Source organism: Trichosurus vulpecula, chromosome 4 (assembly GCF_011100635.1).
Source record: "Trichosurus vulpecula isolate mTriVul1 chromosome 4, mTriVul1.pri, whole genome shotgun sequence".
Classification (NCBI taxonomy): Eukaryota; Metazoa; Chordata; class Mammalia; order Diprotodontia; family Phalangeridae; genus Trichosurus; species Trichosurus vulpecula.
In genome coordinates, this window is record NC_050576.1 from 45,801,872 (window position 1) to 45,819,036 (window position 17,165).

A 17,165-nucleotide genomic window follows, 5' to 3' on the forward strand; every position below is an offset into this window, starting at 1 on the left:
AACATCTCCCCAATCTGTTGCCAAGTCTTGTCAGTCCCATATCCACAGCATTTACCCTACTCCTGTAGACACGGCACCAGTTGAAGTCCTTATCACCTCTTGTCAGGACTCCTCCAGTAGTCTCCTATCTCGTCTCCCTGCCTCATTCTCTTCCCTTTCCAATCCATCCTCCACACAGCTGCCAAATTGGGATTGCCAGAACACAAATCTGACCATGTATCTTCCCCATTCAATAAACTCCAGTGGTCCCCTATTGCCACTGGGAAAAAATAAAAACACCTTCGTTTGGCATTTAAAACCCTCTATAATCTGGTGGCAACCCATGTTTTACATTTACTTTCCATGAATTCCCCTTAAGCACTCTACTTTCCAGACAAATTAACTTATTTACTGTTCCTTGTACATGACATCCTAGAGTATTTCCTTTGCCTATATTGTTGTCCCTCCTGCCTGTTGCATCTTGGGATCTCTAGCTTCAAGATCCAGGCCAAATGTCACCTCCTACAGTAGACATGTCCTCCTTTCACTAAGGGTTAGGGTTTGCCACTGCTTAAATTACTTTCTATTTGCTTTGCACATATTTTGTATTAATTTCTCTGTGTCTGAGTTGTTTTTTTTCCCTGGTCAAATCCCTTGAATTCAGGGATTCCCTCACCTAGCTTAGTTCTTGTCACATACAACAGTAGGAACTTGGTAAAGGGAATAAGGGGTATAAACAGTAGATACTACCCATGTTCAGGGGGGAGAGAGGTTGCTTTGGTCTACAGTTGGCCAAGGGCAACCTCGTGGAGGAGAGGAGATTTTACCTGGCCTTGGGACGCTTTCTAGAGATAGAGAAGAAAGATGAGGTCTTTCAAGCAACTGAGCTAGTGTGGTGCCTTCATGGGAATTTGTCTCTAACATGTTTCTGCTCTGCTTCTGCTGTGAAATGTCCCTAGGTCCAAGAAATATTTCTCCAGATCATCGCAGATCGCTCCTTGTCACCCAAAGTCCGGATGATGGCTTCTGCTTTGCTATTTGAAGGGCAGCCTCCTCCTTCTGTGATGACCACAGTTGCCAATATCATGCTGAAGGAGAAGGGCTTGCAAGTAGCCAGTTTCATTTACTCCTACATGAAGACCATCTCCACAAATTACTTCCCAGATTGGGCTAACACGTACGTAGGGAATCAGTGGCAAATTTCTGGGATAAGTAGCTATTTCAAACCTAGTGACATCTGAGGACCAGTGTGGCCTCTGATGTCCGCAGTAGGGAAGAGTGATTAGAACACCAATTACATCAGTAGTGGTTTTATGCACACTTCAGTTCCCAGGCAAATTATTTTTTGGTTTAATTAAGGCCTCCTATCTTAGTCAGAGCTATGTCACATTATGAAAATATGTTATGGACTTGACTTGGTATGAGATTCTAAAATAACTGGTGAAATTATAAAGTATGTAGGAAATGCATATAATTTCCCTTTATTAAGGGCCTATCAGACTGTAACACATTCTGGCAGTGGTGATCCAGTCTTTACCTAAAGAATTTTGGTGAAGGGGAACCCATGACCCCCTGAAGCAACCCATTCTCTTGGATGCCTCTATTAATTAGGAAGTTTTTTCCTTACATCAAGCTCAAATCAACACCTCTACATTTCACACCCATTGTTCCTAGCCTGGCCCTCTGGGGCCAAGCAGAACAAATCTTATCTTTTATCCTTTTGGCAGCTCTTCCAAAACTAACATCTCTTCTTCCTGCCCTCCAGTTTTTTTTTCCTTCTCTTCACTCAACCCCAATTCCTTGAGTTGGTCTTCATCCACTATCAAGCTAAGTCCTTTTGCCATGCAAATCTCCTTCTTCTGCATGCTCTCTAGCTTGACAATATCTTTCCTAAAATGTGGTTTCTAGAGCTGACCAGAATACTCTTGATATGGTTTGACCGGAGCAGAGGACACCTCCTTATTCCTTGAAACTGCATCTCTTAATGTAGCCTAAGACCACAGTAGTTTTTCATTGCTATATTGCATTGTTGATTTTTACTGAGCTTGTGGTGCACTAAATACCCCAGGTCTTTTTCAGATGAACTATTATTTAGCCGTGTGCTGCCCATTTTCTATCTTGCAAAATGGATTTCTTGAATACAAGTCTAGGAATTTAACTTTATCCCTAATTTCATCTGGTTGGATTCAGCCTAACATTCTAGCTCAAAATCTTCTCAGATCATAATGGATTGAATGTGGTCATTATCTCTTCCTACTTTGGGTCATCTGTATATCATGTATGCCTTCATTCAAAACATTGATAAAAGTGTGGAACAAGATATAGCCAAGGACAGATCCCTGGCCACTCTACTAGAGACTTTCTTCTGATTGACATAGATACATTAATGATCACTCTTTGGGTCTTCTAATTAAACCAGTTTCAATCTACCTAACTATACTGCATTAGGCCATCTCCCCCATCTAATTCAGCATGAGAACAAAATCTTTCACTAATCATTCCTTTAATAACAACCTAGATTTCTGCTAAGAATAGAAGTCAAGCTCATGACTTAGAGTTTTCAATCTCTGCTCTAGTCCTTCCCCCCTTTTTTAAATGGAGACATTTGCCCTTCTCCAGTTCTATGGCATCTCTCCCATTCTCCGTTATTTTTCAAAGCTTAAGCATAGTGATTCACATATGCCCATTCATCTAGTACCTTGGGTAAATGATTTTAATTAGGAGAATCCACATAGTACAACAGAAAAAGCAGGGGCTCTGGAGTCAAAGGACTTGGGTTTAAGTCCTGTCTTTGATACTCACTACCTGGGTAGCCTTGGGCAGATCACTTGACCTTAGCTTCAGTTTCCTCATCTGAAAAATGAGAAAGTTGCACTAGATGGCTCCTGAGGCCCCTTCCAACTCTAGATATATGATCTCATGAACTTAATTCCCATGATGTACCCATATGATAATGGTATGTTCTGTTCCTGACAAAGATAATGTACATGTTTTTTAGGGTCGCTGCTTCCTTTTCTAGATTTTCACTAGTGATCCCTTTATCAATAAAATAACTTTGCCAAAAATAAACTCAACCTTATTGGCCTAGAATTTTCAATCTCCACTCTTTCTCTTTTCTTTCTTTTTCCCCCCTGAAAATTGGGACATTTGTACTTCTCCAGACCTGTCATATCTCTTCTGTTCTTTGCAATGTTTTTTTTTAAAAAATTGCTTTAAAGTTATTTTATTTTTACACTCATCCATAAATATATTTCCCACTACCCCCATTGAACAATAAAAATTAAAACTAAAAACAAAATTCTTGTCATAAACATATATAGCCCAGCAAAACAAATTCCCACATTAGCCATGTGCAAAAATATTTCTTTCTGCATTTTAAGTCCATCACGTCTCTAGCAGAAAGGGAGTGGAACGTTTCATCTTCGATCTTCTAGAGTTGTGGTTTATCATTGAATCGACAGAGTTCTCAAGTCCTTCAAAAATACCTTTCTCTATAATATTGTTGAAATTATATAAATCATTCTAGTTCTGTTTCACTCTGCATGAGTTCAAAGAGGTTATCCCAGTTCATTATTTCTTATGCACAACAATGATATTCCATTACATTCATATATCATAGTTTCTCCACCCTTTTGGCTAAGGGTACCTACTTCGTCTCCAGTTTTTGGCTCCCACCAAAAGAGTGGCTATAAGTATTTTTGCACATAAGGATCTTTTCCTTCTTTCTTTGTTTCTTTTTAAGATAATTCTAGCAGTGGTATAGCTGGTTCAAAGGTATACACAATTTAGTAATTTTTTAATTCCAAATTGCCCTCTAGAATGTCTGGACAAATTCATAGCTCCAGCAGCATTGGATAGTGTGCCTACTTTCCTGCAATTCCTCCAAATTTGTCATTTTTGATAGTTTGATAAGTGTGGAGTAGAACTTCAAAATTGCCTTAATTTCTACTTCTTCAATTATTCATGATTTAGAACATTTTCTCATATGGTAATTGATAACTTGGATTATTTCTTTTGAAAACTATATCTTCATATCCTTCACATGTATCTATTGTGAAATGGTATTTAGTCTAACAAATTTGAATCAGTTTTATAGATGTCTTGGATATGAAACCTTTGTCAGAGAAAATTGCTGCAGAAATTTTTCCCCTCCCAATTGACCAATTTCCCTTCTAATTTGAACTACATTTGATTGCTTTGGACAAAAATTTTTTAATTTTATGTAATCAAAATTATATATTTTATCTTATTTGATCTTCTCTATCACTTATTCAGACCTGAATTCTTTTGAAGCAATTTCTTCTTTGTTCCTCTAATTTGTTTAAGATGTATCTTTTATATCTAAGCCATGTGTCCATTTGGAGCTTATATTGGTGTATGGTGTAAGGTGTTAGTCTCCCTAATTTATGCCAGACTACTGTTTAGTTTTTCCCAGCAGTTTTTGTCAAATATGAGTCTTTCTCCCAGTTACTGGGATCTTTGGGTTTATCAAACATTATGCTACTGTATGGATTTGCTTCTCATTGTTGTGTACTTAATCGATTCCACTGATCAACCTCTCTATAGTTTAATCAGTATCACATTTAAAAAAAATGTTTAGTTCATTGAAATAAATTTTGAAATCTGGTGCTATGAACACCCCGCCCCCACCATTTCCTGCTTTGTTTTTACTATAACCTTTGAGATTCTTGACCAAAGTTCCTCCATATGGATTTCATTATTATTTTTTCTAATTTTATAAAATATTCCTTCAATAGTTTGATTGATATAATAATAAGTAAATTAATTTAGGTAGTACTATTATTTTTGTTATATTGACCTATCTTTAAGTATCATTTCTCTCATTATTTAGGAATGTCTTTATTTCAGTAAAGAGTGTTTTACAATTCAGTTCATAAATTCCTGGTACATCTTGGTAGGATAGTTTCTGTACTTTTTTTAAATTGAATTTTACTTTCTATCTCTTTCTGCTATGTATCATTAGTAACATTCAGGAATGCTCTGATGATTTCTATGGTTTTATTCTATATTCTGCAACTTTGCCGAATTTATTGTTTCAGTTAATTTCTCTATGATTATTCCTTCCATTTCTCTTATTGCTATAGTGATTATTTCTAGCACCATGCTAAATAGTAGTTGTGGTAATGGAAATCCTTGCTTTACCCTTAATTGTATTGGAAAGGACTCTAACTCTGTATCTTATAATGATTTCTCTTAGATTTAGATAAATTGTATTTACTATATTGAGGAAAAGTCTATTTTTATGCTTTCTAGATATTTTTTAAAATTAATAACTGCTGCTGGATTTTGTCAAAAGCCTTTTCAGCATTAATTTACATAATCATATAGTTCATATTATGTTATTAAGATGATTTATTATATTAATAGTTTCCTTTATGTTGAACCAGCCATTTCTGGCATAAACCGAACCTGGACATAATATTTAATCTTTCTAACATGCTGTTAGAGCCTGCCTGCTAATATTTTATTTCAAAATTTTGCCTTGCTGTTCATTAGGGATATTAGTCTGTAGTTTTCTGTCTCCTTTGTCAATTCGTGGTAATCAAGGCCGTCTTTGTATCATAGAAAAAGACTATAAAAGTGCTTTCTCTTCTTATTGCAAACAATTTATGTAATACTGGAATAAATTATTCTTTGAATGTTTGATAGAGTTCACTGATATAGTCATCTTCTCCTGGAGATTTTTTTTCTTTGGGGGTTAATTTATGGATTGTTCAATTTTTAAAAAGTTATTTTTTGTTTAAATTGTCTTTTTCTTCTTTGTTAAGTCTATACATTTTATATTTTTGTAAGTATTCATCCGTTTTCTCTAGGTTTTCAGTTTTATAAGCATTATAAGCAATACAATTGAACAAAATAATTTTTTTTATAATTTCCTTTATTTCCCCCTCAATTAGAGTGAGTTCTCATTTATCAGTTTCAATGTGAACAATTTGAATTTCTCTTTTTAAAAAACCATATTAGCTATTTATTTTATTAGTTTTTTAAGAGCTCCTAATTGTATTTATCACTTTAATGGTATTTTTTGCTTTCAATTTTATTAATTTCTACTTTATTTAGTTTGAGATTTTTGTTTTGTTGTCATTCAGGGTTGGGTTTTTTTTTAGTTGCTTGCCCTATTCATTGGATTTTTTTTCTTTCTCTCTCTTGTTAATGAAAGAGTTTAGGGACCTAAATTTCCCCCACACTTTGCTTTAATTGCATCCCAAGAATTTCAGTATGCTGTCTCATTATTATACTTTTCTTTGATGAAATTTTCTATTTTTTTCTATAATATCTTCTTTGACCCACCAGTTCTTTAAAAGTATGTTATTGAGGGGCAGCTAGGTGGTGCAGTGAGTAGAGCACCAGCCCTGGAATCAGGAAGACCTGAGTTCAAATCCGGCGTCAGACACTTGACACATGTACTAGCTGTGTGACTTTGAGCAAGTCACTTAACCCCAATTGCCCTAACAAAAAGCAAAAAAAAAAAAAGAAGGATGTTGTTTAATCTCCATTTAACTTTCAATTCCTTCTCTAAGAGCTCTTTATTGAATATAATTTTATTACATTGTGATCAGTAATGAAGTTTGGGTTTTTTTTTTTTAGTATTTCTTCTCTTTTGCATTTTTGGTGAGCTTTTTATGCCAAAATATTTGGTCAGTTTTTGTAAAGGTGTCCTATATAGCTTGGAGGTATGTGAATTCCTTCCTATTCCCTTTCAGTAGTCAAAGGAGATCTAGCATATCTAATTTCTCTAAAGTTCTATTCAAGTCCTTGTCTATCTTTTTGTTTGGTTTGTCTAGGTGTGAAAGGGGAACATTAAGGTCTCTTGCTATCCACAGTCTTTTAAAGTTCATTGAGTGATTCAACAACTACATATGCCAGTGTATTGAGCACCCTAGATTATAGATTACCTCGGTCCATGATTAAAACTCATCAAGGGCAGCAAGGTAGTTTCTGAATATCTCCCTACTTATCTCCAGTAAAAACTCCCCATTAGCTAGTTTTATGTAGCACTTGGGAATGCTCCTCCATTTGCATTTAGGTCCCCTCAGACAAAGAGCCACAAAGTATTGTGTGGATCTGAATCCACTCAAAAACTGCAGCTTACTAACATTCTCCCCACAACGTGATTACTATGTCTCATTAGCCAGAGGGTACATTTAGTTAAGAATAGACATATTTAATGAAATAGCATAATAAGAAGTTGCAACTTAACATTGCTCACACTCTCACACTGCATGTGGAAAGATTGGCTAGGGAAAACATGAGAAAGAACAAAAGAGGCCCACACATGTGCCCTGTGTGGACAGACTACACCTATGGAATAGTGACTCATACCTGAAGACATTTTCAGTGTCTTCTGGTGATGCCACTTTTCTGCTTTCACTGGACCTGCTCCCTGCTAATCATCCCAATGAATGGCAAGTAGGCTCTTCTGGGCATGAAAGAATGGTCTGTAATCTCTTCTTTCTTTATGCTCTCTGCCCAGCTTTGCTCTACTGGTCTTGTTATCATTGCTAGCCATTGCTCAACTGGGCAACTATTTGTGGAGCTTTTATTCTGCTTCCAGCTTCTGCCTTCAGTTGGAATGTTCTGCTGAGATATTTCCTCTTCATAAGAAAAGTGGATTCTTCCCAGCTCTCTTCTAGCTGGTAGCACCAAGGTTTAAGCTTCACTCTTTTAAAGAAGCAGGCCAGCAAATATTCATATCCCCATTATCAATCTCTTAGCATCTTTTTCTCCCCATAATGAATCTCTCAGTTACCAGAACCTTGTCCACGGACAATCTTTTCTCTCCAGAAGGAGGGTCTTAATCTCTAAGGACCAAACTCTTTGAAAGCACAAAATATCAAACACTTACTGGTATTTAATCTGTCTTTGAATCTTCTCCTCCTAATCACTATAGACAAGGTCTCTGCCTCAGGGAAAGAGAGAGGCATCATGGTAAAGTAGAAAACAAAACACCAGGTTTAGAATCAGAAAACTTCAGTTTGTGTCTTATTTCTATCACCTTAGACGAGTAATTTAGCCTCTCTGACTTTAGTTTCTTCATCTATAAAATGAGGGAATTGGACTAATTGACCTCTGAGGTCACTTCTAGCTCTACTGAATCATAACGCTATCTGGTGGTTAGGACAGATAACATAGTTACTCTATAATCTCCTTATGGGCACCCTGTACTCCAAACTCACTTTTGGAGTGGGGCTCTGCAAAGGAAGCCTTATAAGACCCTCGTGAAACTTAGATAATTTGGTTTTCCCTCTATCTGAGATCATTTATGTTCTATGCATCTAGGTAGCACAATGGATAGAGTTCTGGACCTGGAGTTAGAAAGACTTGAGTTCAAATCCAGACTCAGACATTAACTAGCTGCGTGACCCTGGACAAATCACTTAACATCTGTCAGCCTCAGTTTCTTCAACTATAACACGGAGATATTAATTGCATCTACCTCCTAGGGTTGTTGTGAGGGTCAAATGAGATATTTTTTTGTAAATCACTTAGCACAATACCTGACACATAGTAGGTGCTTAATAAATACTTGTTTATTCATTTCCTTCTCCTTTCTCCCTCCCTCCTTTGTTCCTTCCCTCCCTCCTTCCTTCCCTCCCTCCTTCCTTCCCTCCTTCCTTTCCTCCTTCCTTCCTTTCCTCCTTCCTTCCTTCCTTTCCTCCTTCCTTCCTTCCTTCCTTCCTCTCCTCCCTCCCTCCCTTCCTTCCTTCCTTGAAAACAAAATGGAGAAACAAAATCAACTAGATAGTCTTGTCAAACCACTACCCCTCAACTCCCCACCTCCAGCCTTTGTTCCAAATCTCTGCTTTTGCCACGGTGAATAATCAGCCCTCAGACTTTGAGGCATACTACATTTGTTCTCTCCTTTCCACTCCAAAGCTCCTTCTCTTTGGCAGAGAAAATGATCCCAATAAGAGCTGAGTAGATCTTCCTTCCCTCCGCTATTCATTGCTATCAGCCCTCATTCTCTCCACTCTGAAGTCTTCTTCCTTCTTTAATCTTTCTTTTTTCCCTAATGTAGTTCCTTTCCTTCTTTCTTTCTTTCTTTCTTCCTTTCTTTCTTTCTTTCTTTCTTTCTTCCTTTCTTTCTTTCTTCCTTTCTTTTCTTATTTCTTTCTTTCTTCTTTATTCTTTATGTCTGTCTTTCTTTCTCTTCTTTCTTTCTTTCTTCTTTCTGTCTGTCTTTCTTTCTTTCTTTCTTCTTTCTTTCTTCTGTCTGTCTTTATTTCTTTCTTTCTTTCTTCCTTTCTTTCTTTCTTTCTTATTTCTTTATTTCTGTCTGTTTTTATTTCTTTATTTCTCTTCTTCCTTTCTTTCTTTCTTTATTCTTTCTTTCTTCTTTATTTCTTTCTGTCTGTCTTTCTTTCTTTCTTTCTTTCTTTCTTTCTTTCTTTCTGTCTGTCTTTCTTTCTTTCTTTCTTTCTTTCTTTCTTTCTTTCTTTCTTTCTTTCTTTCTGTCTGTCTGTCTTTCTTTCTGTCTGTCTGTCTTTCTTTCTTTCTTTCTTTCTTTCTTTCTTTCTTTCTTTCTTTCTTTCTTTCTTTCTGTCTGTCTTTCTTTCTTTCTTCCTTCCTTCCTTTCTTTCTTTCTTTCTTTCTTTCTTTCTCTCTTTCTTTCTGTCTGTCTGTCTGTCTTTCTTTCTTTCTTCCTTCCTTCCTTTCTCTCTTTCTTTCTTTCTTTCTTTCTGTCTGTCTGTCTTTCTTTCTTTCTTTCTTTCTTTCTGTCTGTCTGTCTTTCTTTCTTTCTTTCTTTCTTTCTTTCTTTCTGTCTGTCTGTCTGTCTGTCTTTCTTTCTTTCTTCCTTTCTTTCTTTCTTTTTGGTAAGGCAGATCCTCCATTTTGTTTTTCTTGGCTTTCTTTGCCCGAACCTCAGTTCATTTTGAGCTTTAGTTCTCCTGATATAATTCTTATAGGACAGCACCATTTTTTGTATTCATCTTCCGTTATCTCCCCTTGCTTGCAACTTTTGTTTTTGGGGGTTTTTTGTCTTCTTTATTTTTTGAAAATTTCACTGATGCCTTTTATCTTTTCATGGCAATAATTTCCAAACATACCCCTCCCCCGCCTTCCCCGCCCACTGAGCTTTCCTTGTAACCGATTGCAGAAAACAATGAAGCAAAATCAACCAATAGAAGGATGGCATATGCAGCGTTCCACGCCCGTCATCTCCCACCTTTCCAATGACGGGAGGCGTATTTCCTCATCTTTCTCTGGGACCAAACTTGCTCGCTATAATCACAGTGTTCAGTTTCATTTGATCATTTTGTACATTAGCAGTATTTAGATCTTTAAAAATTTTTTCAATGGATAAGCTAATTCTGTTTGCATCTGTAGCAGTCTTTTTAGACAACCCCCTTTTTGCTTAGTAGAATTTTTCCTCTTTGTGTCTTTAAGAATTTAATTTTTCCCCAAAGGGAAGCCGCATGATTTTAATTGATGCGTGAGACTACATCAAGTTTCAATGATTATATCAAATTAAATAAATATACATTAAATATATATAAAAAGATCAAATCTTTTAGTGATAGCTCAGTACCACATGTGATTATTTTCATAGCCCAAAAGTCTTAATTTTAAGAATTTAATTCTTTAGAGCAGGTATTCTTGACCCTTTTAATGTTGCAGACCCCTTGGTAGTACGTAAAGCGTATGGACTTTTCCTCAGGATAATATTTTTAACTGATTAAAAGAAATGCTAAATTTTGGTTAGAAGTTAGTGAAAATATAGATAATAGTTTTTCCCTTCTAAATTCACTGACCTCCCTGAAATCTATCCTGGGTCCTTCAGAAGTCAGGACACTCCAGGATAAAGACCTCTGCATTAAAGATTCCCTGTTTTCTTGGTCTGACATCCACTGTAGAACTTTAGCTAAGAGACTATCCCTACACCTTTCTCTAAGGCCTTTGAAATCTTTTCTTCTAAAACTTAGGGTGCCCTTCAGACTGCTCAGTTTTCCTCTTCTCTATCACAAATTCTAAGATGCTCTCCCATGGGCCCCATCATTTCTACCCCAGCAACCAGCTTCTCCTTGTTGGCAAAAGTCAAATCCATATTAAAAGTGCCCTTGTTGGTTCCTCTACCTTTTGAAGGATAAAATGATCATTAAGGCTGGTGAAGGAATTATTAGCTGTTCTGGTTTTGGCAGAGAGAGAGGGAGAGAGAGAGAGCACCAGCAGATGTCCAAACAATTGAAATCCCCCATTACTACTCTGTTATGACTTCATGCTTGTGATCTGTTTCTATATCTCCTTATGTTTTGTTCTCTTTCTGTCCAGGTCATCTGTGGTGCACACAGATGACAACATTCTTTCTTTCTTTGCCTTTGTCACTATTCACCCCAAATGCCTTGCACCACCTTTCCTCCTGTGAATATATTTTCTTAATAAACAACTACTCTCCTTCCCCCACCTTTTTATCTCTCTTGTTTCTTTTGAATAAAGTGTTACTTTCAAAGCTATAATCTAATCCTAGGTCCTCGCCCACTAATTCTCGGTAATCCTTAGGGGATCATATCTATCTTTTTGGCATTAAAAGCTCTGATACATCTTGCTTGTTACCTTGTATTGCCTTTGTGGAGAGATATCTGAGGCCACGAGCTTTCTTGGCTGGCTCACTTCTTGGATATTTTTCTCCTGAGAATTTCTGGGCATCTTTACTGCTATTTATCCTGCCTTCTTTAGCTATCTCTTATGTTCATTTATCATTGAACATGTTTACGAGGCTTTAGAACTAATTGTACTCAAAGAACCACTTTCTAAGCAAAAGTCTTATGGGAAATAAAATTTCCAGTGCATTTCATTTGGTATAAAAAGTCCAACTAACTGTTTCCCAGGCCCGTATCTTTTTCTTTTTTCGTCTGGGTCAGGACAAGGATGTAGATGGTGACAATCCAGTTAGCCCTTAGTGCTCCAGACCAATTAGAACTTATCCAAGACACATGTTACCTTGATCTCATCGTGATAAAAAGCCTGACTCTGGGATGTTCTTGCTTCTGGTTCTTGGAATTCAACTCTGTAAAACTAAAGACAACTTTATTATAAGACGACTGTAGCCTGAAAATTCAGTTTTAGCTGTTAACATCATCTCCCTCCCCCACCCCCACAACCCTACCCTACCTTACCTCTCCATTGATCTGTCTCAGTTAGGACTCAATGTCAAATTTCTTTTGTGACTTAAAACTAAGAAAAGGAAAGAGATATTCCTCCCTTCAGTGTAAGCCCCAGGCTATGTTCTATGTACCTCCCATAATAATCAAAATAATAATAGTTAACATTTATATAGCAATTTAAGGTTTACAAAGAACTTTACAAATATTATCTAATTTTATCCTCCAAACAATCCTGTGAGGACTCCTAGAGAATTCTTTCCTCCTTAAATTATGCATTTAAACATAGGAAGCCATTAGCTGATCATCTTTCCACTATTACTATTATTACTTTTAATTGTATTGCTCTATTTTGTTTATATTACTTTCAAATACATCCCCATCTTTCTGAGAGCGATTCACTATAATAAAGGATAAGAAAATTAAAAAATTCAGAAAACAACCACATTTAGAATAAGCACCATTTTACAGAGTCAAGGTTTTTAACTTTTTTCGTGTGTGTTCAGAATTCCTTTGGCACTCTGGGGCAGCCTATGGATCCATTCTCTGAATAATGTTTTAAGAGGCAGAACTCTGATAAGCTCATTTATTGGGGAGGCTGAAGCTGGTGGATGGTTTGAGCAGAGGAGTTCTGAGTTATAGTGGGCCAAACTGATTAGACATCAACACTAAATGCGGCACTAATATGATCAGCCTCCAGGAGCAGAGGACCACTGGGCTGCCCCAGAAGGGCCAAAGTAGCCTAAGATGGAAAAGGATCAGATCAAGTTTTTATGCCAATTGGTAGTTGGGTTGGTCCGTGATTGGCCGATGTACTTCTAGTTGGGCAAGATAGGGAGACAGTCCCCCCAAAACAACAAAAATGATATTTTAAATGCATAAAACAAAATATGCAGGATTACAAGATTGTTCCTTCTGTGGGGGTCTGACTGTACTTGGTAAAGGACTTAAACTGGATCTATGTGCTGGTGCTGATTATATCTAGGTCTGCAATGAGCAACATCGCCATCAAACTCTTGAGTCCCAAACTGGACCATTTGACTTACCGCTACAGTAAAGCTATTCACGTCTCCCGCTTCTTCAGTAAGTAAAAGGGATAATCTGGGGTTGTTTCCATTAAGTCTATAAGACATTTTTTTCTTTTTCATTTCTGAAGGGCCAAGCCAAGTCAACAAGCATTTATTAAATGCCTACTGTATGCCAGACACTGTGCTAAATAGTTAAGTAACAGAAAGACAAAAACATGGTTCCTGCCCTCAAGAAGCTCACCGTTTAATGGATTACTAGCATTTGTGGTGAATCCTTTATTGGTTAAGGCTTTTCCCCCCAGAAAAGCATTGTTCCATTCTTCTACTTCATTTTAATTTGTCACAATAATGTTTTATCTGGAAGGACCTCAGATGTCATCTAATCTAGCCCCCTTATTTTACAGAAAAGAAAATGAGTTTCAGAGAGTGATTTGCCAAAGGCCACCCAAGTGGTAGGTGGCTGAGCCATGCTTTCTGACCACTAAACCATTCTATTGAACATGATTTTTATTTTCATATGAGAGAGTTGGATAGGCTCATGGAATGTAAATCAGAAAGGTACCTTAGAACTAGTTTGGCATCCTCATTTTATAGATGAGTAAAGGAAGTGACATTCCCAGTATCCCAAAGAGATTAAAAAGCATAGCCAGGATTCACATGTACTTCTCTTTCTGTTCTGGTACACCAACGTTCATACTGTGCTGTGTCTTATGATCTCTAAGGTCGCTTCTAACTCTAACTCCTATGATCTCATTGTGGTTGTTGTTGTCCATCCTTTGTTCCTGAAGAGGACCAATGCTTGTCTTGCTTGTGAATCAGATTTAAGTGAGGCAGAGCTGTGCAAAGTCGCCAGCCTCACTATCTCCTCAAAACAACTGGAGATGGCCCAGGATGCAGTGGGTGACCTTGACTTTTCTAAATGATGATGGAGAAGGTCACTTAATAGAGCCATGATGTCAGACTTTATCCCTCTTAAGCGAAGTAAAGAAGTGATGTAAAATCAAGAAAACCTCACTAGGGGGCATCATAGAGTTGGTTCTAATCACATATACTTAAAACCAATCTAAGAATGAAAAAATTAAGATTACCCACAGACAAAGAGGGGTATCCAAATTTCTCTAGGTGCCACAATGCTTATAATTCATTATTTTTCATTCATCCCTTCGTTCATTCCATGCATTCATTTGTCCTTGGAATCTCAGAGCTTGGAGAGATCTTAAAAGTCATCTCTAAAATCAGGGGGTTGGACCAGATGGTGTCTAAGTCTAAGTTCTAAGATCTAGTCCAGCTGCAACTCAAAGTATGTGTGTACCCATACAGTACCGTGTGCCTGTCAAGTGGTTGTCCAGCCTCCTCATGATGGCCTACGGTAGTAAGGAACTCAACGTCCTCTACAATTAATTCATTTCACTAATTATGGAGAAGTTGTTTGTCGTTGTTGTTGCATCCTGTGCATTGAGTCAAAACCCACCTCTCTGTGATTTCAACCCATTAGTCCCAGATCTGTCAATGAGACAAAGCAAGCCAAGTTGCCTTCCTCTTCTGCATGACAGCCCTTCAGAAGCAAGAAGACATCTCTGCTGTGTTTGGTCCTAGAAGACAAAACCAGAAGGTGGGAGTAGCAAAGAGGTCAATTTAGGGTTGGCATTAGTCAAAATTTTTTAACAAACAGAGCTGCTCCAAAGTGGAGTGCACTGCCTGAGGAGGAAGCAGCTTCTTCTTCCTTGAAGGTCTTCAAGCTGAGATAAGGCAACCACTCGTCAGGTATTTTATAGCGGAGATTCCTTTTGTGTATGGGTTGGACTAGATAGATGGCCCATTTTCAACCCTCAAATTCTGAAATTCCACTCTGTCTCTTCTCCTCCCCCCTCACAGCTATTTGTGTCTCCATGTACTTTTTTTCAACTGCATGGTTTCAGTCCTTTTGTCATCCTGGTTACCTTTCTGAAGATCTGTAGCAGCTAATGACCTTCTTCTTCCTAAAGTGTGAGACCCAGGACTAAACACAGTATTCTGAACACTTACAATTTCATTTATTTAGTTGAACTGGAGAGTCCATACTTTGTCCCTTGTATTGCAGATTCTCCATAACAACTAGGTAGTTTTAGTGGATAGAATGCTGGGCTGCGATGGAAAACCAGAGTTTAAATCCAATCTCAGACCAGTGCATGACCCTGGGCAAGTCACTTAACCACTCTCAGTCTCAATTTCCACTTCTGTAAAATGAGGGATAAAATAACACTCACCACACAGGGTTACTGTTGAGTATCAAATAAAAAAAACATGTATAAAGCCCTATAGAAATGCTAGCTATTATCATTAGGAATTTATTTTTAATTTTTCAATTAATGAACATTTATTTTCTCTCCCACTCATTCCTCCTCTTCCCCATTGGGAGAAAGAAAGAAAGAAATAAAGACAGAAAGAAAAGAAAGAGAGAGAGAGAGAGAGAGAGAGAGAGAGAGAGAGAGAGAGAGAGAACCCTTTTAAAATATCCAAATTTTTTTTAATTGGATGGCACTTTAAGTCAATAACACCTTAGCATGAATGAATTTTGCTAAGTCCAACAGCAGGACTTGAGGCAGTTTTGAAATTGTGAGCATGGAGCAAGGACCTTGCTGAATGAAGGTGGTGCAGATAGGAGGGGGTGTAAGGCACTAAAAAGAAACCACCAACATCACAGTTTGGGGTGGGGAATTGCTTTAATTTAGGATAAATAATAACGCCATGTGTGGGGTCATCTACAGAACTCTCATGAAACGGCTGAGCCCTCTGATGCTGGGGGAGGGAGTGAGTTCTTTGCTAAATGTTCTCAAGTGGAGGGCCTGGGACTACTTGTCAGGAATGTTCCAGGGGGAGTCTTTGCTCAGGTACCAGTTGTACTGAAGGCACACATGCCCGACCTGTGATACAGCATTCCGAGCTCGTATTGGTCTGGTCAGCCACAGTCGGACACATTGAAACTTGGCTCTAGCATAGTGATGTCATTTTGGTCCTCTTCCAGAACAAAGGACAACAACCAACCAGTTGTACTGAAGGAAATTGGGGATGCTGAACTTGCCACAGGCTGGGGACACGATACTGTCATCAATGTCTCAAGTAGAAAATGAATTAGACTTGTCTGATTAGCCCTGAGGGCAGAACAGAAAGCAAAGGGGGGACATTACAAAGAGAAAAATTGAAGCTTAAAGTCAGGAGAGTCTTCCTCGTGTTAGAGTTGTCCCCAAGGAGAATGGGGTTCCTTCCCAGGCTACAGGCTTATCCCCCACTCATTGGAAGTCTCTATTCAGAAGCCCAATGGCCTCTTGCAGGGTACATCATTGAACGGACTCTTAGTCAGGTCCAGTTGTACTAGCCAGGCACTGAGATCTCATTGCTGAGAAGAGGTGATTCTGAAGAGACTTTGCCCTGCTCTGTCTGCCTCTGCCCCAGGCTTCCAGTCACAGGAAGTGCCAACCATGTACCACAACCTTATATAAAAAGGGCATACACATTTGCTGGCTGGACACAAAGCAACAAGGCATAAATAGCCACGGTGTTCTTTATTTTGCTCCAGGAGAGTATGATGCTGGTGCTTTCATGAGATTCTTCATCTTAAACAGCCCTGAGACTTTGTTCCCAACATCCATCATCTCCAGACTGGGGGCGCACTTTGCTGGGGGAGCCATCCATCTTGTAGAGGTAGCTATTGCTCTGAACTTAATTCGCTGCCTTCAAATAAACCCTCCTATCCTCTGGAGTGTACTCTACTCTCTCTTATTTCCCTTGTCATAATATGTTTGCTCTTTGAGAGCAGGGACTGTCTGGCTTTTGGGGGGGGGATTTAAGTGACTTGCCCAGGCTCCCACAGCCAGTAAGTGTCTGAGGCTGGATTTGAACTCAGGTCCTCCTGACTCCAGGGCTAGTTGCTCTATCCACTGCACCACCTAGCTGCCCCAATGATAGCCCAGCAGAGTTCCAGGCATGTGATGTGCTTAATAAATGTTTGTTGATTGAATGTCTGAGCAATGATTTGTGTTTAGAATTTAAACTCTTA

General features: G+C 38.1%; 1 protein-coding gene across 9 annotated transcripts in view; it reads left to right on the forward strand.

The window, feature by feature from the left end:
- Positions 1-17,165, forward strand: part of LOC118846179 (vitellogenin-2-like) — a 66,570-nt gene that overhangs the window by 24,650 nt on the left and 24,755 nt on the right. For all 9 annotated transcript variants that reach the window (XR_005010170.1, XR_005010171.1, XR_005010172.1 and 6 more), the window contains 3 exons: positions 939-1,156; positions 13,087-13,184; positions 16,686-16,810. Coding sequence is in view for 6 of the 9 variants with exons in the window: in XM_036754459.1 (XP_036610354.1) it covers positions 939-1,156; positions 13,087-13,184; positions 16,686-16,810 (441 nt within the window). In the remaining 3 variants the exon portion in view is untranslated. The remainder of the gene's footprint in view (positions 1-938; positions 1,157-13,086; positions 13,185-16,685; positions 16,811-17,165) is intronic.